Genomic DNA, 24803 nt, shown 5'->3' on the forward strand with positions numbered 1-24803 from the left:
TGTGCAGATGCGTACTTTAAACCTATAGGATTAGATGAGATCATGTAAAACGATAATATACATAGGGAAGAGGGCTTGGTACCAATGGGGAGGTGCTTGATATTTGGTATTTAATGAAGTAGTTGTGAGTCCCTAGCAAAGGTGAACTTTTAGAGTGGTAGGATGAAACCATAGTGTCTAATCCAATGAAATCCAAGAGAGGTACATTTTTCCTGAGGAAAGGAGTAGCAACATCTGTTGAAGAAAGTAAATTAAGTGACTTTAAGTGATGCAGAGAAGTGACTTGTAAGATTTCATAGCCTGGTGGTCATTGGTGACTTCTGAAAAACACTTGAAAAAAGAAGCCACACACACACACGCACACACACACACACACACACTTTTTTTTTAGAGAGGACTAAATGATGAGTGTGATTTTGCAGAGAGAACATAAACAGCCCTACATTTTATTGAAGGGGAATAGAAGAATAGGGTCAAGTTTGGACTATTCCCTTTCTTCCTCCAATTTTGCATCCTAAATTTAATTTAGCATTCTAACTAATTTATATTGCCTACTCACCCTCTTCCAGGCACTGTTCAAGGTGCTTCTTACACAAAGAGAATTGAATCACTATTTTCAGAAAATGTTTACCTATTAGGGCAAATAAAAAATATAATTTCCACATACCATTGTGTGGTACATTGACATCAGTGTACAGGAAGAAAAATAAAAGCCTTATTCAGAAACAGTAATCTTAAAGTTCAGAAAAAACTATTTGTTGAAAAAAACAGTGAACAGTACTAATATTAATACAATGATCATTTCTAGTACTTATTTTGTGCTAGATTCTGCTGATTTTCATACATTATCTCATAATAAACACATGGAGTATGTATTAACTCTATTTTCCAGATCTTGAAACTGATGTTTCCCAAGGTAGGCATGAAGGAAGAAATGGGAGTTATACTGTAAAGAAAAGTTGTTCTAGATAAGATAGCAAATGTAGTGCTCTCTGTAGGGAGGGAGGGGACTTTACAATAGTTTGATGCTTGTTCCATAAGTGCTTACAAAATATGACTGGGACCAGGAACATCAGCATCACCCGGTGTCTTGTTAGAGATGCAAGTTCCCAGTAGTAAGTTCTCAACTTACTAAATTAGAAACTTTCGAGGTAGGGCCCAGCAATTGGTTTTAACTGGTCTTCCAGGTGATTCTGATGCCCTAAAGTTTGCATATTAGTTGCTTGGCATGAAATGAAGACAGATGGGGTGTAGAATAGGACTCTATGGCAGAGGTATTCTTGCATTGCACAGAAGGAGCATTTTCTTTTTATGTGATGGGGGTCACTGAGAACTTTAAGTCGAGGAGTCGAATTTAGATAGAAAATAAAGAGGGTGGATTTGAATGGAGAAGGACTGAACAAAGGGACGTTGAAAGAGTGCAGGAGAAAATTCTCACAAGCCAGTTGTCATGAATAGAGATGCTCAATATATAAAACTGAAGACATTTATGTGACTGTCCTCTATTTCTGTTTTACATTATCACTCCATGGGCTTTGAAAATATACAGTGTGTTTTCATTCATGAAAGCTCAAAAAGTTCTTCTTAGAGAGTGGAATAGGGATTACTAGAGACTCAGAAGGGTAGGGAAGAAGGGTTGGGGGGGTTGGACAATGGGCACCAGAATACAGTTAGACAGGAAGAATAAGTTGTAATGTTCTACAGCACAGTGGGGTGATTTTCATTTATAAACAACTTAGTATATATTTTGTAAAAACTGGGAGGAGTTTGAAGTTTCCCAACCCAAAGAAATTATAAATGTTTATGGAGACAGAAATGCCAATTACCCTGATTTGATCATTACGTACGTATTATACACAAATAAAGTATATCAGTACACATGTATCAAATTATCACATCTTATCCTATAAATAATAGTCATTATGTATGAATTGAAAAATTTTAAAAATTGCACAGTACTGTCTTAGAAGACTCAGAATGAGGGTTCCCAAACCCAAGTGAATCCTGAAACAGAACAAGAACAATTGGCTGGCCTTAGATCAGAGGAATCTCATTGAAGTAGATTTGCTTAGAAATTGTATATTACAATTTTGTAGGATAAATTGATAGTGGTTTTCCAATCATTTTTGTTGTTGTTCACATGACAATATTCTAAGCTAGTCATTCGAAAGTTTTCTTTTAAATATAGTTTGTGTGTGGGTGTAGAGTAACATAAGATGATCATTTCAGGCATGTTAAAAATGCTGGGGGAAGGTAATTATACCATACCTCTGTAATATAAGACTAAAGTATTTCATCTTCTTTCTATTATTCTGGAACATTTAAAAATGAAAATATCATTTGTCTGAAAATTGGGAAATTCTAGTGGAACCAAATACATATTTGAGCTTAAGTGAGATACAAATATAGATTACATATTCCATGAAGCAAAGGATAATTAACAATACACATGCCATGAATGCAACAATACTATGAAATGCTATAATACTTTCATTTCTTATTGAATTTAACAGTTTAGAGACAGTGGTGAAAATGAAGTCTTCTTTAGCATCTTTATTTTGGAATCTTATGTAATATATTTATCCCTTCAATTCTAAGGAGTTTAAGACATTTAATGTTACATATATTTTTTTCCTGTAAAACATCTAACATTTTATGGCATTTTACAATTGAGGAAATGTGGTACTTGGAAATTAGAATGTAGCTGCTCCCTCCTCTGACCCCAAATCCAAACCTACAGGTTTTCCAGAGAAAGTGGTTTCTTCACATTAATACTCAGGACTCTAAAGTCTATTTATATAATGAATGTCAAATTTATTTCTAAAACTCTCTTTGAGAATGAAAGTGACCTTTTACTCTGACTTATATGAAACTTTATGGTGTGTATAAGTTACTTTGTGATTATTTTTTGCATGATTAAAAATTTGCAAAGTTCTTATGGCTCCAAAGAGCCTACCTGTAATAAACAGCTTTCGCCTTCTAAACCACAAAACAGGTCTGAATTGCTTGAACATTATAGCTAATTGCCTGCCTACTTCAAAGGAAGAACCAAAAAGAGAGAGGAAAAAAAAAAAAGTCACAGAAGCAGAGGCATTGCAGGCAAATCCACCTCTGAGGGTTATGAGTTGTGGCTTGGAGGAGCCGGGCAAAGTTATGGCCTCAGAACTGCTGTTTGCGATTAAGTTGATGGGGAGAGTCTATCCCACAATCTTTCCCTGCTGCGGACACAGAGTCTTTGTTCACATTCAGATTTCTCAAACTGTTGCCAGGGTCACGCGGAGGTCAGACACCACAGTGATGTATAGAAGAACATGTCTGGGAATTTCTCTCACACTTAAAACACATACCAGAAAATGAAGAAGAGGACCTTGCAAAATCTGTCTGATGAGACCCAGATTATAGTGTAGCTTTTCTTTTAGTGCCTTCATAATTTTCTTTTTCTTCTCCTGACACACAATGTTTTATTAATGTGAGTTGCGATAGCCCTTACAATTTTATGTCCCCTCAAGATAAGGACACTCAGTAGCACTCTGACACTTCATTTTCCAGCCCTGGGGGAAAAGTCCAGTAAATCTCCTCAAATAAGTCTTGCATCCCTTCACCACGATGAGTTGAAAAGAAATTGTCATGGGCCTGACTCTGGATATCACACCATATTTGTGGACCTGGCAGAACCACAACCTTCCAGCTTTGCAAACCCATTTGTCTGGACCACTGTACCTGCCAGTCCAGCCAGTGCTGGAATAAGCCTGTGTTGGATCAGTAACTGATGGTTGCTGGTGGGTGAAAGCAGGATAAAGCCAGAAAAGATTCTTTATCTTCTTATAGTAAAATTTCCATGTGTTTTTGCCTGAAAGGGAAGCTTCCCCTAAACCTTAAGATGACTGATGACCTTAACCAGGGTCTCCCCTCTGCTTTTGTGCAAAGTGCAAAAATAGAATAAATGGATTCCTATGGCGCCTTGGAGGACTCACATTTGAACCAAACTCTTATTTGAATGTATTAAGTGTCCTTGTTTTCCCTTTAGCTTTTTGGAGTTTCCTATGGAGCCCCAAATGGTTTCCCCTCTGTTGTTTTCCTACTCACACAGTTGCAGAGCATGGCTGGCAAGCGAGGCACTAAATATAATTTTTTTTTTTTTTGTGCTCAGCTGCTACATATGACAGTGGATATTTCATTCTGCTGTCAGAATGTTATTAATAAAACATGGGGTGTGGAGAGGGCCACGATTTCCCCTTTCAATCACTATAGCATTTGCAATGAAAATTGTATTCAGTGTGTAATTTTCAGTTAATGCTTGACACTTAAAATGTCCGTAGCAGCGTTTTGTATGGTTATTGAAGGGTTAATTGTATCATGTTCTCTGCATAAAAGCTCTGCTTATCAAAAGCAAATAGAAGAGTGTATGCAAATGTGTGTCGATGACCTTTTGCCTTTCCAGGGTTAATTTATATGGTCATTAAAGATTTTATGAAATTGAGCAGCCTGGTGCTTCAAATCCCATTTTACCTTCTTCTCCTAATTTATGTAATTCCTACCTGAACCGGGGAATATGATTTTATTTTTTGTGCTGCAATGAAAACAGCATGCCATGCTGTGGGGAGTTGCGAGCCTGGTTATCTGGCATTACTCAGATTGCTAAAAATTCATTAAAATGTGACATCAGCACACTGAGAGACAAATGATCGCAGGATGAAAGAGAACAGTGGGCCTTTCACGGATTAGTGCTGCACAGCCCCAGCATAGAGGCTAACTGCATAAACAGATTAATCCACCAGCAGTGGCATAGCTAAGATTTACAGAATAATTAAATAGGTTTGAGTTACTATGAGGATTTCCATGTAATCTAGCTGGTGTGAACCCGTGAATGAGGTGTGGGGTGATGTGGTTGTCATAGAAGTATACCTTGTTATGTCCTCGACCCTGTATAGCTCCCCCTATTTTTTTAAAAAAATATTCCCACTATAACTAAAGTTTCAAACTCTTCCTCTACCCAAATTTCACAGAATTCCTCAGAGTTCTGGGATCCAAAGGAAGGAACAATACCTGTCTTTTATTTAACCCATTGTTACATTATTTCACTAAAGCTTTTTTCTAAGAATCTGGTTCATTCTGACACCTATTCAAGTCCAAGGAACAGGGTCCACGTTGTTAGAAGGTCCTACTGTTGAAAGTATAGAAATTCCTTCCACTAATTTTTTTAAAAATCTTTTTCATCTTAAATTGTATCAAACTATACTAAAAATGATTTCTTTTTTTTTCATTTTTCTTTTTTTAGTACAGATGCAGGCTCTCAATGGTTAAAATCAAAGTTGCTTTAGATAAAAATTTGCACGGGTACACTCAGCATATTCTGACATGAACTTTTGCATAGATGTATGTTCTCTTTTGAGCAGGAATAGCTACACACAATTCATAAATAAAGTTCTAAAGTGGCCACCAAGTTTATTTTAATGTGTGTTTTAGGTTTTTTTTTTTCCCTTCAATTCTATTCACTGGTCTTGTTTCTTAATAGAAGAACAAAGTGAGGAGATAGAAGGAGCTATTAAGCCCCCAGCAGTGACTGAGGATGATGAGAAAGATGCAAGTGAGAGGGATAATGGCGAAGGCAAGAGCTCTCATAAAGATTCTGGTAAGATGCTCCACTCTTTCCCCTTTCATTTTCCTCCACCCATCCATTCCCTGCAATCTGCCCTTCCTTCCTCCCCCCCACAAAGCTTATTAAAAGCTTTTATTCATTTTAAACTGTCTGAACATTCCTACTACTATTCATTGCATGTGCATTTTGCATGTGATTTCTATCAGTAGCCTCCCATTGACCTATTTTTAATCATAACCATCTGACAGAATAGATGTGGATAAGTTGAAGAATATTACAGGACGACCAGCAAGATTATTTTTTAATCAAATCAGTTTGTGTGCTTGTAATTTTTTAAGCGCCTTTCATTAATCTTAGCTATACTTGTGATTCCTCTGATGGCATATTAATTTTTCATAAGCATAGGATTAGATATCACTTGAACTTTGTCATTCAATCATAGGTACCCCCTCCCAAATCACATAACCCTAAAAATAAGTGCTATTTTTCCTCTTTTTTTTTTTTTTCAACTTACACTCAGGAATTTGCCCTTTTTAAGGGCATCTATTTGAAGCATTTCAAACAAAATCCAGTGAAAAAGTTTACAGATGATTCAGCCTAAGAAAGAGGAAATATCATTGAAAAGGGATTAGGTGCTGGGTAATTTTGATCTTCCAGAATAGACAAATCCCAGTAATGAAAGCTACTGTCTTTGAAAACAAACCTTCGTGTCATGACATTTACTTGTGCACAAACAAACCCTAGGCCAGCATCTGGTGTAGATACCTAAGGCTTTTTCTGTGTTTGATTTGGCAAATATATGGCTTCATCCATGCTTTGTATGTATGAGATGGAAATCTATGGTCGCAATGAATATTACATTGCCTACTTTTGCTGCACGCTATACCTAGTTTTATTATGTTGGACTCATTGAAGCAGAAGAAGTGCTGAAACGGGTTCAAGCCTATTAGTTTCAGGTAGTCATCTATCTTTTTCTTGAATTCAAGTGACAGCTGCATATAAAGGAGCTTGTATTCACTATAAGATATTGGATTGAGCAAAATGTATCATTTTTTACATACAAGTTTATTTAACTCTGAATTATCCTATATTTGTAATTCATTGTCTTCATATCTAAGTTTTGCTTGCCATTCAAAAATTATCTAAAGTGACTCCCTGCTCCCCCAACCACACCTTTTACTACTGATTTTCTTAGAAGAATCTAGTGAGAAAAGTACGTTTGTTATTTGCTTCTAGGATATAGTGTCTAACATATGATTCTAATTTGATTTGAACAAAGAGGATCTAAGGTTGGTATTAAGCCTAAAGCTAAATCACTGAAAAGATGCCCTAGCAGTATATTAGCAAGTTGGCTCCTAAGGCTACTGACAAGGAATTTGAAGAACGTAGTGATCAGTTAATGTCAAGGGTAGTACTATCTAAACTTCATTTGAAAAAGACCGGAAATAGCAAGGTGGTCAGTTTACTCACTTTATGGTAGACTTCATCAAGGCTAGCTGCTTGACTGGCTCAGGGATGGCAGTATTTCTCTGTATTTAGTGATAACTTTCCCAGAATAGTACCAAAACAGATTGCAAAGTGTATCTTTCTCATTCTTCAGAAGAGTGTGTAAAACACCCAGATATCACATTAGCATTTATTGAGTGCCCTATGTAATACTAGGACTTTATGCATGGTATTAAATATCTAATATCTAGTACCTTGTGAAGGATGGATTCTGGGAATACCTTGAAAATGGATCCAGTCTTACCATTGAGGAATGATTCTTACTTAGAATATACCACAGATGCAGGACTCTACCTCCACCAATGCTGTTTACTTACTGCTCTGCATAAATAATGGACCCAATGGCTCCCTAATGTCCTGATGAGTTATAGCTTCCTTGGGTGCCTAATTGCACCACACAGACAGAACCTGGGTGTCTGAGAGGACATAGAACATTGCACAATGGTAGTTATTTAAAACAAATTTTATTCCCATAAAGGTCTTCCCCCATGCATCTACAGGGATAAAAATTAGCTTTAAGCAAGCACCAACTAAAATCAAATGCTGGGATGCAAATATTTCACTTTGAAATCTCCCAGCCTTCAAGAGAGTTCTTGTTATTGGAAACTAACATGAAGTTCTAACAAGGCTTTGTGCTTTTTCAATTGACAATCATTAGGTTAAAGAATTTCTACATGGATTTTTTTTTCCTTGTAAATATTTCTAATGATTAAATAACTATCCACATAATTCCATATATATAAATATTTTATCAGTTAAAATTATCAAAAAATAGTAACAAAATTATAATTAATATCTTAATATGTTAGATGGGAAAACAGTTTGACCCCACTTTAAAACAGAACTTTTTAGACAGGAAGGAATTAACACACGTTAGGAAGGCTGTTTGTGTAAGCTGTTGTGCTGTGTGGCTGACACTAATCTGTAGAACTGGAGCTCTCAAAATGAGACTTGGCAATATGCAAGTTATATTTGTTGAATATTCATTCATAATAGAAAAGCTTCCTAATGCCTCATTTATATTGTCATTTAAATCTAGTGCCACTTTAGATTAATTATAATCCAAATTATAGCTCTGTGCAGTACAAGAATTAATATAGAGTTTATCCAGATTAATACATTTGCATTGAAAATGTAATATGTCTCTGCCATGGCTAAGGGGACCACTTTTTAATAAGGGAGTAAACAGGAGGAAAGATGGAAATTAACCTTCATTATTGCAATTAAAATTATCCTTTCATTCTAGTCTCATTAGAAAGAATACTGTACTGGTAATTATAATTTAGAGTTATTTAGAGTTGAATAACATCTGTTATATCCAAGTTTTATAGTATTCAAACTTTATCAAATATATTGACTCATAAATAATAACTGAGTGTTTTGTTTTATTGTTTTTTTTTCAAGATTTGCTTGGGGTACACATGCATTATTGGATTTTCCTCATTTGTTATGAGTATAAACTATTTTACAACCTTCTGTATTTTAGGGATTGAGAATTATTAAGTAGGCACATCTGAATTGAAATGAATTATGTCTTTTTTATATTAGCAATCTCATGCAAGTTAGCTAATCCTATAACTGACAGATAATCATTGGCTCATCTATGTGGCAGTGCTTATTTGTAATTTGACTTCATTTTTTAGGTAAAATTCATTAAAATGACATTGTTCTTTGAGAATGTTTTAATGTCCTTTATAATGCAAAATATATTATGATCTATTTTAATTTTTTTCTGGTCTTTGGTAACAAACAGGGTTTACTTCAAATAAGATTGCAGATATAAACTATAACTAATCACAAAATATGATCAAACCTTCCTAAAATTAATTGACTCTTAGCTAATAAAAGGCATTTCTAGGAAAATAGAATTCAAGAAAAACCCCAAGCAAATTTCCTATAATACACCAGGAATGGCATAGTATTAAACTTGAGATAATACCCCTCTGAGTACAAAAGACAAGCATGCATAAAATGTGTCTTCCATTGTCTTTACAAATAATCCTGCCAACTTCCCTCCTCCTCAAGAGTCATTTTTGTCATATGTTATTACACTTCAGTATTTTCTCTTTCTTACCATGAGTGACTTGCATTTCTGGGGCACCTAGCTAATGTTAGGCAGGCTAGCCTTTATTTATAATTTTATAGCTTCTTAATTTAAAGCAAAATGGTCTTTGGAAAGTTCACAACTAATGTGAACAGTCATGGTTCAGCTAATGCAGTTAATTAGCCAAATAGCCCTATAATAGTTGACTTAAAACTTAAATTTTACTTTCTTGATGCAACACAAAACATCGCTAAATTCAAAAGTGATTATATATATATATACACATATTAAATATTTTCAGTTATAGATGGATGCAGTTCCTTTTATTTTATTTATTTATTTATTTATTCATGGTGCTTAAGATAGAACCTAGTGCCTCACACATGCTAGGCAAGCACTCTATCACTGAGCTACAACCCCAGCACCAAAAGCAATTATATTTCTGATAAATATTAATAAGTTTAAAATAATATGTTCTTAATACACAGGTATAAATTATACCCCCCAAATGCACATTACTGTATAAGCTTAGTATAATGTTTCAAACCTTGAAATCACATGTTTTCATGTTTTGTTTGTTTGTGTAACTGGGACTTAAACCCAGGTGTGCTCTGCCACTTAGCTAAACCTCCAGTCCTTTTTTCTTTTTGTTTTGAGATGGTATCTCACTGTGCTGCCCAGGTTGACCTCAAACTTGCAATTCTCCTGCCTCAGCCTGGAGTTGCTGAGATTGCAAGCAGGCACCCTCTTGCCTGGTTTTTTATTCATCTTCTATAGTATCAATGTTAGGATAAGATACCACATTATATATATTTATGTAAATAAGTCCATGACTATACATTTAATATAAGTTTCTGCAAAGTTTATTCTATTTCTAATGCTCCAGAGGGCCTGCAAGCAACAAAAGTCATGAACATTCTTTTTCATTTAAGTCTTGAACGGACTTAAAATTTGGTCTTGTCCAATTCTACCAGTAACATAAAACAATGATAAAGGAATACATCATAGTATTCATCTCTTAAGGAAGCATATTCCTACTTATTAATGGAAACTTTTAAAGAAAAATCTCACAGGTGAAGGCAACTGGACACCTGCTGATTTAATTGACAGTCAATTTTGCACAACTTGATCTGACACATAAACAGTGAATTTGCAAATATTAAATATATAATTTTTGTAAATTTTTAAACATCTTCTAAACAATAGCACAAAATATATTCTGCCTTTACTCTGAGAAAGAAAAATAAATTTTGATTCCAGATTTAACTGTGAGATGAACATCCCCAGTTTCAGTACTTCTTTGGGTATCAAATATGAACATACTTTTTAATTGATATGATGAAACTTTTAAATCTACTTCAGATTTAAGTTTATTCAAATACAAATAAGACAAATTATTTTTTAAATATCTAAAAAGAATTAAAAATTCTCCAAGGAATATGTAAATAAAGAACAAAAGTATCAATTAAAATAAAATTCAATGTTTATAAATCCAGAAATGAATATCAGTATAATCTGTTGAAAACTCAGCACTAATTCTGTATGTCAGGAACTCATTCAAACCTGAAGGGAATCAAATTATTGTCATTATATCATTTCAGTTCTATTTTAATTTTGGTCTCCCCAGAATCACTCTAAAATTTCTTTTGAATTTGAAATTTCTGAATTTATTTATATGGTATAAATTATTCATCTCTACCCAGAGTAGAAACAGAATTGATTTCTTTTTGTTCATTTTTACTTTGTTTCCACAACACCCTTGACCTTATTTTAAAATTAAAAGTGGGTTATTTTGCAAAAAAAAAACAACTTCAATTTATACATTTATATGAACTGCATGTGGATTGAAAAAAAGTCAAGATAAATCTTCATGCACAGCATACAATCAGATTACGCCTGGACTATATATTTACGCTGGGTCTGATAGCAATCAATGGTTTAGCTTCATTGCATTTCAAGATGTATTTGCACCCAGTTGTCCAGTGATAGTGTCCTCACCCTGGAAATAATTTAGTTGCAAATTGACTGGAAGATGGTGAAAATTGAAAGTTAAAATTAGAAATACTCATAATAAACAGCAGAAAAAAGGTCAGATGATGCCGTGCTATGATGAGATTGGAATGGCTGGTAAATGAGGTTTTGTGTTTGTCGTGAGATGTATGTGACGTGCCTACCCAATGTCGCTGTAATATCTAGCCTCACAGAGGAGATTATCGGGCAAATTGATGCTGGAAAGAATTTTCTGTTAGATTGGGAAATTAGAATTGTGCTCTTTTCTTTGATGTGTGTGAGACTCCACCACATTATATTGCTCATTGGGGCAAAATTTTAAGTTGTCTTTAACACCAAATATTTGGATTAACCTTATAAAACAATTGTCTTCTTAAGATTTCTACTGTAATGCTGTGTGTACAGCCAAGTATTGAAACATCTCCAGCAAAGAGAATATACCTGATAGCAGTAACAGAAATGTAATGTACAGTTTGCTTTAATGTCCCTTTAAATTTTACATCCATTAACGATGTCAAAATATTATTTTAGTTGCTGAGTTATAACAAGCCAGGTTTTCTTAGAGTTTTGAAATCTTCTCCTCACTCAAGAATTTAGAAAAGAAATAGCTGATTAGATATTAATCAAAATAATGAATTTCCAAGTTAATGTTTATGAATGGGAGTAGACTGACTTTAACACGATGGAGGCATTCTGGGACACCAGAGAGCACACGTTATTGATAAACCTCCCAAGGCCACCTAGGGTTATCTAAGCATGAGACAGGAGTGCATTTGAAAATATATTTATAAAGTCCACTTAGTGGACCAAAAGAAATGGTGCTTTTTGTTTTTTGGGCTTAGCATCATTTCAAATTCAGTCATTTGAGAGTCACAGTTATTTGAAAAACATAATTTTCTGATTATGATATCATGTTTATAATTTGAGTGCCCCGTTCTTTTTTGGAATCAGGAATAATCACACCAGAGAAGGAGCTAAAAGTCAGTGTGGCAGGGGGCACCCAGCCACTCCTGCTGGCGAAAGAAGAGGATGTTGCAACAAAAAGGTCAAAACCTTCAGAGGACAGTAAATTCTGTCATGAACAGGTAAATAATGTTGTTTTCCCTTTGTCGTGTAAATCTATTTTTTGTTTGTTTGTTTACTTGTTCCTAATGGTTTTAGAACCCCAAAGATTCCATATGATTGAAATGCACATAAACATCTCCAAGGGCAATATTATTAACACTTGGTATTACTGCCAAAGTTCTGAAGTCATCAAAATACATTAACTCAGAGAGGTCGTGTTTATTCAATCTTTTCCAGTTCTATCAGTGTCCTTATTGTAACTACAATAGTAGGGACCAAAGTCGGATCCAGATGCATGTGCTGTCGCAGCATTCAGTGCAACCGGTCATCTGCTGTCCTCTCTGCCAGGACGTCCTCAGCAACAAAATGCACCTCCAGCTGCACCTGACTCATTTGCACAGTGTGTCTCCAGATTGTGTGGAGAAGCTGCTTATGACAGTAAGGATACCAAATGTTGATGCTTGTGTGACATGATCTGGGTAAACTATCAATGCAAATATGTAATTATGAGTTGGTAGAAATTTATTTCTTCTGAGCTAGTGAAAGGTCTTTTATTGACTGTGTTATAGAAATCACAGTAGAGGCCCATTTGTGGTCTCTTTTGCTTAGAGAAAAAAATATGATACAAAGCATAGCCTAATTAATTACGTGTTTTGTGGTCTTTTTATATCTGTAATGTTAATCAAATGACTCGTGGGCACTTTGCATTTCAAAGTTTCTTGATTATCATTATAAAAAAATAGACCTACAAAAATCTTGAAACTATAATCAAGAGAAAGAAAAAGAAAAGAAGAATACAGCATGGTAACAGCATTGGTCTGAGATTTGAAGGGATAGATGGCCCTGCTTTGGTTGGAAAAATGCAAATGGGATATGCTACTGCCAAATGAGAGAAGTGATAGAGTTTATGATTTCTGGAGTACATTTAATCTGGAATGCTTTTGGTTTTTAAAGGTGCCTGTCCCTGATGTGATGATGCCAAACAGTATGCTACTGCCAGCAGCCTCCTCTGAGAAGTCAGAGCGGGACACACCTGCAGCCATGACAGCAGAGGCATCTGGGAAATATACAGGTATTGCAGCTTGTGATGAAGATCTGTGGAAAAAGCACTCAGGGTCTTGCCCTTGTGGCAGTGCTCCAACATTCTTACTATTAAAGATTTATTTTTTAAAAAGCATGAAGGGAAGAAAATGAATGATGTTTCCATGAACCTTATTCTCCAAGGCATATTTGACCAACTGGTTATCTTGACCTGTCCTTGAGGAACCCAATTGCTGAACAGCCAAGAATATTGTATGTTGTTTTAATTCACAAACACCAAGGTTATAGCCCTTGGTATTGTGCTGATTGCAGCATATTGTATTTTATTTTATTTTTTTTTTTTTACTCTTGACTTGTTTTCTTCCCTACCTGAAATTTCCCAAGATCGGTGATGATTTCTTACTCACCTTCATATCTTCAATGTCCAGTCCAATGCTGTCCGTATAATAGTTACTCAGTAAACATTTCTTCAAGGAATTAATTAAGCAGAGATCTTTACAGGGTCCTGTGTGCAATCTTTATTGATGTTGGAACAGTAGGTTTCTTACTTTAACAGATACATTTGTGCTTTCTCTGAACAGGTGAAAACCCAATGGATGAGAAAAGTATGGCAGGTCTCGAGGATTCAAAGGCTAGCGTGGAAATAAAGAGTGAGGAGCAAAAATCAGCAAAAGAACCCTCAGAAGTGTTGGAATGGAATAAAAATAGCAGTAAAGATGTGAAAATCCCTGACACACTGCAAGATCAACTAAGTGAACAGCAAAAACGACAACCGCTCTCTGTTTCTGACCGCCATGTTTATAAGTATCGCTGTAACCATTGTAGCTTGGCTTTTAAAACTATGCAGAAGCTTCAGATACATTCCCAGTATCATGCAATTCGGGCTGCAACAATGTGTAACCTCTGCCAGCGTAGTTTCCGTACATTCCAGGCTTTAAAAAAACACTTGGAAGCAGGCCACCCTGAACTGAGTGAAACTGAACTTCAACAGCTCTATGCCTCCTTGCCCGTGAATGGTGAACTTTGGGCAGAAAGTGAAGCTATGGCCCAGGATGACCATGGCTTAGAGCAGGAAATGGAGAGAGAGTATGAGGTGGACCATGAAGGGAAGGCAAGTCCTGTAGGAAGTGATAGTAGTTCTATTCCAGATGACTTGGGCTCTGAACCAAAGCGGACCTTACCTTTTCGAAAAGGGCCCAATTTTACAATGGAAAAATTCCTTGATCCATCTCGTCCATACAAATGTACAGTGTGTAAAGAGTCATTCACCCAAAAGAACATTCTTTTGGTCCATTATAATTCAGTGTCTCACTTGCATAAGTTGAAAAAGGTTTTGCAGGAAGCCTCCAGTCCCGTCCCACAAGAAACTAACAGCAGCACAGACAACAAACCCTACAAGTGCAGCATCTGCAATGTTGCATACAGCCAAAGCTCGACATTGGAAATCCACATGAGGTCTGTGCTCCACCAGACAAAGGCCAGGGCTGCAAAGTTGGAGCCCAGCGGGCATGTGGCCAGTGGGCACAGCATTGCAGCAAACGTGAATAGCCCTGGCCAAGGGATGTTAGATTCCATGAGTTTAGCAGCAGTCAACAGCAAAGATACCCACTTAGATGCCAAAGAATTAAATAAAAAGCAAACTCCTGAATTAATCTCTGCTCAGCCTACACATCACCCACCACAGTCACCAGCACAAATTCAGATGCAACTGCAACATGAGTTACAACAGCAAGCTGCGTTCTTTCAGCCACAGTTTCTAAACCCAGCCTTTTTGCCTCATTTTCCCATGACCCCAGAAGCACTGCTGCAATTTCAGCAGCCTCAGTTTCTCTTTCCATTCTACATACCTGGGACAGAGTTTAGTCTGGGTCCAGATTTGGGCTTGCCAGGCTCTGCCACATTTGGTATGCCCGGCATGACGGGAATGGCTGGCTCTTTGCTTGAAGATCTGAAGCAGCAGATCCAAACCCAACATCATGTTGGCCAAACTCAACTCCAGATTCTACAGCAGCAAGCACAACAGTACCAAGCCACACAGCCCCAGCTGCAGCCTCAGAAACAGCAGCAGCAACAGCAGCAGCAGCAGCCACTGCAACAGCAGCAGCAGCAGCAGCAACCAAGCAAAATATTGAAACAAGAGCAAAGTAATTTAACCAGTACAGACTGCCAGATCATGAAGGACATACCGTCTTATAAGGAAGCAGAAGAGATTGCTGAAAAGCAAGAGAAACCAAAGCAAGAATTTGTAAGTGAAGGTGAAGGACTCAAAGAAGGCAAAGACATAAAGAAGCAAAAATCCTTGGAACCATCCATCCCTCCACCCCGAATAGCCTCGGGGGCCAGAGGAAATGCCGCCAAAGCTTTATTGGAAAACTTTGGTTTCGAACTAGTCATTCAGTATAATGAAAACAGGCAGAAGGTACAGAAGAAGAACAAGAACGGCGAAGGGGAAAACACTGACAAACTGGAATGTGGAACGTGTGGTAAATTGTTTTCCAATGTTCTCATCTTAAAGAGTCACCAAGAACATGTACATGGACAATTTTTTCCCTATGGAGCACTAGAAAAATTTGCTCGCCAATACAGGGAGGCCTATGACAAGCTTTATCCAATTTCTCCCTCTTCCCCTGAAACACCACCACCACCTCCACCTCCTCCTCCGCCTCCTCCCCTGCCACCAGCTCCCCCACAGCCTTCTCCCATGGGTCCTGTGAAAATCCCAAACGCGGTTTCTACTCCTCTGCAAGCTCCACCACCCACTCCCCCACCCCCTCCCCCACCCCCTCCTCCTCCTCCCCCTCCCCCTCCCCCTCCACCTTCTGCCACTCCCCAGGTCCAGCTGCCTGTTTCTCTGGACCTTCCCCTCTTTCCTTCCATCATGATGCAACCTGTGCAACACCCTGCACTGCCCCCACAGCTTGCCCTGCAGTTGCCACAGATGGATACCCTCTCCGCAGATCTCACTCAACTTTGCCAGCAGCAGCTCGGGTTAGATCCCAACTTCTTAAGGCATTCACAGTTCAAACGCCCACGGACAAGAATTACAGATGATCAGCTAAAAATCCTGAGGGCTTATTTTGACATCAATAATTCTCCAAGTGAAGAACAGATCCAAGAAATGGCAGAGAAATCTGGCCTCTCTCAAAAAGTTATCAAACACTGGTTTCGAAATACACTTTTTAAGGAACGACAGAGAAATAAGGATTCACCATACAATTTCAGTAACCCTCCTATAACTGTTTTGGAAGATATCAGAATTGATCCACAGCCCGCCTCTTTAGAACATTACAAATCGGATGCATCGTTCAGTAAAAGGTCTTCTAGGACGAGATTTACCGACTACCAGCTAAGGGTTCTACAAGACTTTTTTGACACAAACGCTTATCCAAAAGATGATGAAATAGAACAACTCTCTACCGTTCTCAATCTACCCACTCGGGTTATTGTTGTATGGTTCCAGAACGCCCGGCAGAAAGCACGAAAGAGCTATGAGAATCAAGCAGAAACTAAAGACAATGAAAAGAGAGAACTCACAAACGAACGCTACATTCGAACGAGCAACATGCAGTACCAATGTAAAAAGTGCAATGTGGTTTTCCCCAGGATCTTTGACTTGATTACGCATCAGAAAAAACAGTGTTATAAGGATGAAGATGATGATGCCCAAGATGAAAGCCAGACAGAGGACTCCATGGATGCCACCGATCAGGTGGTTTACAAGCATTGCGCAGGATCTGGACAAACGGATGCAGCCAAAACCACTGCTGTCCCTGCAGCAAGTTCTGGCTCTGGGACGAGCACACCCTTGATTCCATCACCCAAACCAGAACCTGAGAAGGCTTCTCCAAAACCTGAATATCCCACAGAAAAGCCAAAGCAGAGTGACCCCTCTCCCCCTTCTCAAGGCACCAAACCAGCCCCATCGTTAGCATCGACTTCGGCAGACCCACCACAGGCACCCACAGCCCAGCCACAGACACAGCCACCAAAACAATCTCAACTTATTGGAAGACCTCCCTCAGCCTCTCAAACCCCGGTCCCTTCCAGTCCACTGCAGATTTCCATGACTTCTCTCCAGAACAGTCTACCTCCACAGTTACTCCAGTACCAATGTGATCAGTGTACAGTTGCCTTCCCAACTCTGGAACTTTGGCAGGAGCACCAGCACATGCACTTCCTCGCTGCTCAAAACCAGTTCCTTCACTCTCCATTCTTGGAAAGGCCCTTGGACATGCCCTACATGATATTTGACCCCAACAACCCTCTGATGACTGGACAGCTGCTGGGTAGCTCTCTCACACAAATGCCACCTCAGACCAGTTCCTCTCACGCCACAACCCCGGGCACTGTTGCTGCTTCCCTGAAAAGGAAAATGGATGATAAAGAAGATAATAATTGCAGTGAAAAGGAGGGAGGGAATAGTGGTGAAGACCAACACCGTGATAAGCGCTTGAGAACCACAATCACCCCTGAACAACTGGAAATACTCTACGAAAAATATTTGCTGGATTCCAACCCTACCCGCAAAATGCTCGATCATATCGCACGTGAAGTCGGGCTGAAAAAAAGAGTCGTTCAAGTCTGGTTTCAGAATACACGTGCAAGAGAAAGGAAAGGCCAATTCCGGGCAGTGGGGCCAGCACAGTCTCATAAACGGTGTCCATTCTGCCGAGCCCTGTTTAAAGCCAAGTCAGCTTTGGAAAGCCACATTCGCTCTCGGCACTGGAATGAAGGAAAGCAGGCGGGTTACAGCTTGCCACCAAGCCCTTTAATATCCACAGAGGACGGAGGAGAAAGCCCACAGAAATACATTTATTTTGATTATCCGTCTTTGCCATTAACTAAAATTGATCTATCGAGTGAGAATGAATTGGCTTCTACAGTGTCAACGCCTGTTAGTAAAACAGCAGAGCTGTCGCCGAAGAATCTTTTAAGCCCTTCTTCTTTTAAAGCAGAATGTCCTGAGGATGTAGAGAATTTAAATGCCCCTCCTGCTGAGTCTGGATATGATCAAACTAAAGCTGACTTTGATGAGACTTCGTCCATCAATACGGCCATCAGCGATGCCACCACTGGAGATGAGGGCAACGCTGAGATGGAAAGTACCACGGGAAGTTCTGCAGATGTGAAACCAGCTCTCTCTCCTAAAGAGCCAAAAACTCTGGATGCTTTGCCAAAACCAGCAACCACACCCACAACTGAGGTCTGCGATGACAAGTTTCTCTTTTCTCTTACGAGTCCATCGATCCATTTCAATGAGAAAGATGGTGACCATGACCAAAGCTTTTATATCACCGATGACCCCGATGACAACGCTGACCGCAGTGAAACCTCCAGCATAGCCGACCCGAGCTCGCCAAATCCATTCGGGTCTGGCAACCCTTTTAAATCCAAAAGTAACGATCGGCCAGGTCACAAGCGTTTCAGGACCCAGATGAGCAATCTTCAACTCAAGGTTCTCAAGGCTTGCTTCAGTGACTACCGAACTCCAACCATGCAAGAATGTGAAATGCTGGGCAATGAGATTGGTCTGCCCAAACGTGTGGTCCAGGTATGGTTTCAGAATGCAAGGGCAAAGGAAAAGAAATTTAAAATCAACATAGGGAAGCCTTTCATGATCAATCAAAGTGGAACGGAAGGTACCAAACCAGAGTGTACCCTCTGTGGGGTGAAATACTCTGCCCGTTTGTCCATCAGAGATCATATTTTCTCCAAACAGCACATTTCAAAAGTGAGGGAGACTGTGGGCAGTCAGCTAGATCGGGAGAAAGATTATTTAGCTCCAACTACTGTTCGGCAGCTGATGGCACAACAAGAACTTGATCGAATAAAGAAAGCTTCAGATGTTCTGGGCCTAACGGTACAACAGTCAGGCATGATGGACAGCAGCTCCCTCCATGGTATCAGCTTGCCAGCAGCCTATCCAGGACTCCCCGGCCTTCCTCCAGTCCTTCTCCCCGGAATGAATGGTCCATCCTCCTTGCCTGGATTTCCACAAAATTCAAACAGTAAGTTATTTAAAGGAAAGTCAGTCTAATTAATAGGTAGCACTAGGCAATCATATGTAACCAAGAACAGGGTGTGTTTGGATTTCAATAAATTATTTGAAATATATGTATATTGAGTTCTAACTGATAACCAAGAAGTAGATCAACCTGGACATGCAGAAAAATAAAGACTAGATAGATCATAGCAGATTCTTAGCAATGTATTCACTATTTTATCATCACATCTTTATACCTTAGAAATATTTTTACATATCAATTTCAATAATAATTTCAAATGACATTCCAACACAAACACCTTGCATAGTATTTCACATACATATTAAAAAAAACAAAACATTGAAAATCAGTCTTTTAATTTATGTTCTTTCCAAGGGGCAGGATTTTTGTTTTGCTTTTTTTTTTAAATTTGTTTGCCTCCCTAGTAAGTGCAATGACATTCAAAAGTTGAAGGCGCTCTAGCCACAGAAATTCACCCACATTGCACCTAGCACATAATGAAGTGTACGTCTAAAGTTTAATTACTACAAATATGACTTCTTTGATAATTGGTAATTCAGTAGTGCTATGAAATTTTGATTTTTGTAGCATCCATTGCTACTTATTTAAATAAACTTATACCCTTAGAAATACATTACTGTTATTCCATGTCCTGATACTTCTCTGACCTGCCACAGCTTAGATTTATAATTAAGACATAACAAATTGCGCCATTTGAGGCAACCTTCCCAAATGCTGAATTCAATTCTGTGTTTGTTAAGAGAAATGTAATTTGAGCAGTTTAGATTTTGTGAATAAATTTATGTGTTCAATTATATTAGGTTGAATAAATTGAATATCATGCATTATATAATCATGCAGCCACAAATATTTTAAAAAGTTATGTATCACCCAAAATAGGAAAACATAGTTCTCTTGTAATTTTTTTAAGTTTTAATTTTCAAATTATCAGTGGTGGTTTTTTCTAAGGAGACTTACCTAGCATTTACTAATTACATATATCTACAAAGTTCACAAAGAACATAATGAAAGTTTTTCATTTCACAAATTGGACTTTTACAGAAATTTTGAACTTTTCAATTCCATCCTTCTCTTACAAAAAAAAAAAAATTCTATTGTGATATTAAGAAGTTACTCCCCTTTTAACAGGCATGGAAAAGATGATATGCAATAGTCTCTTGGTTCAATGAAATGCAATAACCTCATCTGGTTCCCTGTCCTGAATGACTTGTTGGCTTTAGAAAGGAGAACAGAGCCCAGCAGCAACAAAAAAACAAAACAAACAAACAAACAAAAAAAATGTTACTAGGAATATGTCTACAATGTCCCTTCCTTTAGCTGTCACAGTAACTCCCTGTCCCCTGAAAGAAGCTATGGCTTAATTGCCTGGATAATCTTGGGGCCTTAAATATTAGAACTTCAATTATGTTTTAGTTGTACATTTTAATTAAGCCAAACATAAGTATTTTAAGAACAATGTAATGACTATTTTTTTTTTCATATGGTATCTGTCTTGTTACTTTGTGGTCCCACTTTATGTGCCACGTGATTATTAATGACACAGAAAAGTGTCTTATGCAGAATTTCTATGATCGGTTATATAAAATAGAGGACTTTTTTATATTTTACACTGGTTTAGAACAGTTGAAGTGTCTATGCCTTTAATCAACAAGTCTGCTTTGATGGATAATTGGATTGTCACCTGTAAGTGGTGACTATAGCATTTTGTTTTTCTCTCCACTGGGTCAGCAGGTTTTTGCTGGAACATTGGGCCCTTCTGCCTATTGCCCTTCTGGTTTGTCATTCGGATACTGGCCCACAGTGGGCCTGTATGGAAGAGGGAGACAGAAGGACAGAGATGCTTATGAAATATTTTAACATTTTTCCTCATTCTACTCATCATAAAAATAATTTATATCCTTCCCCTGAAATATGGGCCTTTGTGTAATTGTCAACATTCCAGGAAAGACGTTGGAGGCAAGTCCTCCACAGCTAGGAGTACCTTTAAACACACCAGGAATCAGTGCTTTATCTGTTGCTTTATTAAATCATGGACCAAAACTGACTGGGGATGTTGTAAAGAGAAAAGCTCCATGAACATTGCTACCTACTGGAGTTTGCAATTTCTCTTGAATTAGTCCTTTGTTTGTGAGAAATGTTAAATGTTAGCACAGCAGCGTTATCAGTGGGGCTTCATCTGAGAGACTGAGTTCCCACACTTGGCAGTTCACATGTTCTTTGGGTTAATTTACCTGTGGTGGGGAGAGAGGAATGTTTTAACCACCTCATGGAGCAGAGAGTGGTTCTTCATCTTTCCATTGTCCTCTTCCTACTGTATCATTTCTCATCCATCAAGTACCTTTGCATTATGAGAGTGAGAGACTTCCCAGCTAAGTGAAATCTAAATGAGAAAACTACTTCATAAGTAAAATAGGTCTGTATTTTGAGAATATGACAAGTTCCTTTTGGACCAATTTCAATAGGTTTAGTTTAGGAAACCTCATTTTAAAGACCTCCCATCCCTTTGAAGGTGGGCTTCAAGATTTTAATCTGAAGGAAATCACTAAATAGCACCACAGTGAATGTGAACTATGCTGTAAAGTAATGAGTGTGTCCAAAAGTTCCCCCCCCCCAATTTTTTCACATTTTAATGTTTCTATCATGATAACTTGGGGAAAAAATGAAGAGTGGCAATGGAATATTATATACTTGTATATCTGGAAAAAATGAGAAAACTTTAACATTTTATCCTTTAAAATATTGGCTTCCTTTGGCATTTTGCTCAAGGTGAATGTAAAAATTATTTGATTTTATATTTTTAACTTATTTCTCATTTTGAGCAGTATCTGATTTTAAATGTTTCACAAGTGTTTGGAAATACAACTGAGCCTGATTTCATTAAATAAAAGTGAGAAAAAAAATAATGCTGCTATAAAAAAAAAAAAAGTGAGAACATGCCTTTTGCATTTTTTCTCAGAATTCATTGTAATTAACCAGCACATTTGAGGTAAATCTAGATAAAAGTATGTCCTTAATAATTTTAGCACACTTGTCATTGACTGCATATACATATTCATTTTAATTTTTACCTCAAAAAGAAATTTGGAACATCATAGTTTAAGAAACATGGAATTACATTCAAATTCCTTGTGGAGTGGTTTATTTTCTTCTGAAAGCCTTACTTTCAGGAATGACTGTTTAAGAAAAAAAATACTATGATAGTATGAGATTATTCACAGAAAAAACCTTTATTTTGGTCTAAGATAAATTTCTAAAAACTGGAATAGGAGTTAACAAACAGAAAAGTGTATGTATCATCAGCATCATAACTTGATGAAAGAAAAGAAAATTGGATATGCATTTGGTTTGGAGTTACCATCAATCATTCTGTATCATGATTATTGTCAATCTCTTCTATGTTTGGTTTTCTGGGTACTTAATTTTACACTACACATTTTATGGTTTATATCATTTACATATAATCTCAATATTTATAGTGTATTATTTCCCAACTGCTCTTTTCCTAAAAGTTTTAATTAGCAACTGTTTAATTGAGCTTATTTCTCAAGATGTTAAATTTCTAAAAATTACTGATAATCTCTGATCTGTATCATTTAGGATTTTTATTTCCGTGTTCTAAAAATTTCCATTACTTCATTATATGACTTCTACATAGGAACAGATCACTACTATATAATGGGGAAAACCTGAACCAACAACTACTGATCCATATTGCTTTCTAATTACAGTTGCTATTTTTTATTATCTTAATTCCTTAAAATTTTCTTTGTTTTAAATTCTCATGTCAGAGAGATAGGCAAGCTAGCAATTTCCTCAAATTCAGGTGTGTGTGGGGGGATATACTAGTTGGAAGAGGATGCAATTAAGAGGAGACTGTACCCTTATACTTGACCTAGAACTAAGGTTGGCTTTGTGAGTAGGCAAAGAAACTGGCTACCAACACATATCATTATAACAACACAAAAGCTCTTCTGCCCTGCATAAAGTCTCCTCTACCCAAATCACTCAGGCTTGAAATTTTATAATTAGGTCTTAATTCCTTTTGACTTATCATTTTATCCTCTGTTAAATGAAAAAAAAAAAGCATAGAATACCAAGAAATCAGAACATCATGGCAAGAAGAAACTTCAAAAATGATCTAGTATGTATTGAGACTTTTTAATAGTAGCATATTCATTTATTTAAGTCTTTCTTGTTAATACAATGTTTTAGAGAAACAAGTGGAAAGCATATGGAGATAACCAGACATTGTAGGAATAAAGGCAAGGGAGATGAGGGTGCCAGTCCCCAAATGCAGCTCCTCTACTTTACATTTTTCCCTAGGGCTAGGTCTAAGTCCCATGACTCTCAGAGGTCTATCAAACTGAATTGGATTAAAGATCAAGGCATTTCCTCATTCATTCCTATCATATCCCTGCAAAGCTTAAGCCATTTTCATTTTAAATTTATTTCAAATGTGTGAGCCATTCTTCAGTAAAATGTGGGCACCTGCTCTCAGTGTTTCCTGGAAATACAATGTTATTTTCAAGGATGTAATTTTTGATCCATATTGAATTTTTAATTGATCCAGGAAGAACAGAAGACAAATGTGAGTGGCAGCTATAAAAGAAACAGAGAAAAGAAAAAGTGTTACAAAGCAGACCAGAAAAGAGTTGGCGTGATAAGGTTAAAAAGAGCAGTTGTCAATAATAATCTCAGCTAATTGAGAGCAATATGATAATGACAGAGGTCAAAGAGAAAGTGATGTTGAACAGTTCACACCAGGACACCTGCAGATACCCAAATCCACAGATGCTCAAGTCCGTATGTGAAATGGCATAGGATTTCCAAATAACCTATGCACATCCTTTTGTGTGCTTTAAATCATTCTAGATTATTATAGTACAAAATAAAGTGTAAATGTTATATGAGTAGTTATACTGTACTGTTTAGGGAATGATGACAAGGAAAAAAGTCTGTACATGTTCAGTATAGATAGATGCATTTTTTTTTTCTTCAAGTATGTTTTTGATCCAGGGTTGGTTGAATCAATGAATACAGAACTTACAGACATGACTGTCATGAATGTTAACCCCAAGAAGAGCTTTCTTGGCTGGGTGGACTCTGTGGAGAACCTTAATTTTTTTCTAGCTGAAGATTAGATGCATGCAATTTCTGTGTCACTTGTGCCTCTTTTTTTTAACACACATGTTGCATTTAGCATAGAGGTAAGACTATGACCAGAATTAGAACTTGGTTCCATTAAATCTTACGACCATTCCTTCTACAACTGTGCACCAATAGTTAAACTTGATTTACTTGCTCCTGGTTAATTCTTCTTTAGTCCATGGAGCCTTCATCCCAGTCCTTGTGATCATTTGGTGAGCTCTTCCTACTTAGAAAATGAACTACCAGTCATCCATTAGGCTTCAGTCTGTTCCTTCTGCAGTCAACTTTATTTGCCTCTAAAAACATTTTCAGGAAAGGCGCAGGCTTTTACAATTCCCTTTTCCATCCTGAACAGTCCTGTAGT

General features: G+C 37.3%; 1 protein-coding gene across 4 annotated transcripts in view; it reads left to right on the top strand.

The window, feature by feature from the left end:
• ZFHX4 (zinc finger homeobox 4) overlaps positions 1 to 24803 on the top strand; it is a 176042-nt gene that overhangs the window by 146073 nt on the left and 5166 nt on the right. For all 4 annotated transcript variants that reach the window (XM_079152835.1, XM_079152838.1, XM_079152837.1 and 1 more), the window contains exons 6-10: positions 5516 to 5632; positions 12111 to 12244; positions 12462 to 12662; positions 13179 to 13296; positions 13847 to 19273. In XM_079152835.1, the coding sequence (XP_079008961.1) occupies positions 5516 to 5632; positions 12111 to 12244; positions 12462 to 12662; positions 13179 to 13296; positions 13847 to 19273 (5997 nt within the window). The remainder of the gene's footprint in view (positions 1 to 5515; positions 5633 to 12110; positions 12245 to 12461; positions 12663 to 13178; positions 13297 to 13846; positions 19274 to 24803) is intronic.

Source organism: Sciurus vulgaris (assembly GCF_902686455.1).
Source record: "Sciurus vulgaris genome assembly, chromosome: 1".
Taxonomy (NCBI): Eukaryota; Metazoa; Chordata; class Mammalia; order Rodentia; family Sciuridae; genus Sciurus; species Sciurus vulgaris.